Below are 1,655 nucleotides of genomic sequence, written 5' to 3' on the forward strand. Positions count from 1 at the left end.
AGGTGTGACACTGTCTGGAGGTAGGCTAGATCAGGTGTGGCAAGGGAAAGAGTTGTGTAACGTTAGGAAAAATGAAGGCTAACTACATTTTAGCAACCGACAAGGATTGTTGTTTGGGAAGAAGACGGGACGTCGAGTTTCTACATCTGTAACAGACTGAAACCATCAAGAACAACAAGGACCATCGTGAGACGTTTTTTCTCTCCTTTTAAAAGTGACTATCTCCATTATTGTAGTTGAGCTGCCTGGGACCATCGTTTACTCTTCTACATTTGTCGGGAATAGGAGGATCTATTGGTGAATGTCTTCTCTGCGTTGCTAACTCTGCCTGCAAAGCAGCTACTACCGTTTCGTTCCGATTAGAACCAGTATTTAGACGGATGCGAACTGTTTTGATAGATTTTGAGTACACGGCTAAATCACATGCATGTAGCCCCTCCCCTTTCTGCAGTCGGGTCAGTATACGAGCAGCCAGACAGCAGCAGAGCAGTGCTGCGAGTCGCTCCGACACAGACACACACACAGAGAGAGAGGACCTCCAGAGAATACAACCACACACACAGAGAGAGAGAAGAAGATAGAGGACCGCCAGAGAATACAACCACACACACACAGAGAAGAAGATCAGAGGACCTCCAGACAATACAACCACACACACAGAGAAGAAGATCAGAGGACCTCCAGAGAATACAACCTCACAGGGAAACAAGTGGAAAACACAGAGAGAAGGAAGGATAACTTCATTTTCTTGGACTTTGTCAACACGAGTGGAGGGATGGAGCTTGTGATCTGGCAGTAGGATATATTCTCTCATGTTTGTGAGTAAAAGTAGCGACTGTAAACTAAGCAGAAAGGGAGCAAAGTGAATCCTTAACTTGTCTTCTGCAGAAGAACACGTTCCCTTTAATTGTTACAGTGTATGTGTATATGGGGACAATGATGGCAGCTTTGAATTGTAGGCCGCTACGTTCGAGCTTTAGAAACGGATATGTTTCTATTGTTGGTAGTTAATTGAGTGTTTTCTGTCAGCGTAACTAACAACCATGGTGGAGCCCGTGGGGTTTGTGGAGGCTTGGAGGGCCCAGTTCCCTGAAGCCGATCCTCCTTCCATGGAGCTGAGCTCCCTGGGCGGCATCGAGCAGGAACTGGACAAATGCAAGGTGTCTATCAGGCACTTGGAGAAGGAGGTGAACAAGGAGCGCTTTCGCATGATCTACCTGCAGACTCTACTGGCCAGGGAGAGGAAGTCCTACGACGGCCAGCGGTGGGGCTTCAAGAGGACGCCCCACATGAGCGTAGGGGAGCCAGACGGCCACAGGTCCCACACAGGGGAGGCGTCCGTGGAGGAGCAGCAGCAGGGTGGGGCGTCACCCCTCCGACAAGAGGCAGAGCCCCCCGGAGTCCCAGTGGGCCCGGGCTCGGTGGCGGCTCTGAGATCCAACTTTGAGCGCATCAAGAGAGCCAACTCTCAGTCAGCCGGGGAGCCGAGAGGGCCGTCGGTGACGGGCGCCGGTCCGGAGAGGCCCTTCTACGTCAACCTGGAGTACCACCACGAGAGGGGACTGGTCAAAGTCAACGACCGAGATGTCTCGGACAAGATCAGCACCCTGGGCTGCCAGGCCATGCAGATGGAGCGCAAGAGGTCCCTGCACTCC

At 51.7% G+C, this 1,655-nt stretch overlaps 1 protein-coding gene across 1 annotated transcript in view; it reads left to right on the plus strand.

The window, feature by feature from the left end:
* Window positions 1-1,036: 1,036 nt before the first annotated feature.
* Window positions 1,037-1,655, plus strand: part of LOC310784435 (breakpoint cluster region protein-like) — a gene marked incomplete at its 3' end in the record, with an annotated part of 27,403 nt that continues 26,784 nt past the window's right edge. Inside the window, exon 1 of the mRNA XM_083645434.1 lies at window positions 1,037-1,642. Within this exon, the coding sequence (XP_083501560.1) occupies window positions 1,044-1,642 (599 nt within the window). The 5' untranslated portion in view covers window positions 1,037-1,043. The remainder of the gene's footprint in view (window positions 1,643-1,655) is intronic.

This window comes from Poromitra crassiceps, assembly GCF_964638095.1.
Source record: "Poromitra crassiceps genome assembly, chromosome: 10".
NCBI lineage: Eukaryota > Metazoa > Chordata > Actinopteri > Beryciformes > Melamphaidae > Poromitra > Poromitra crassiceps.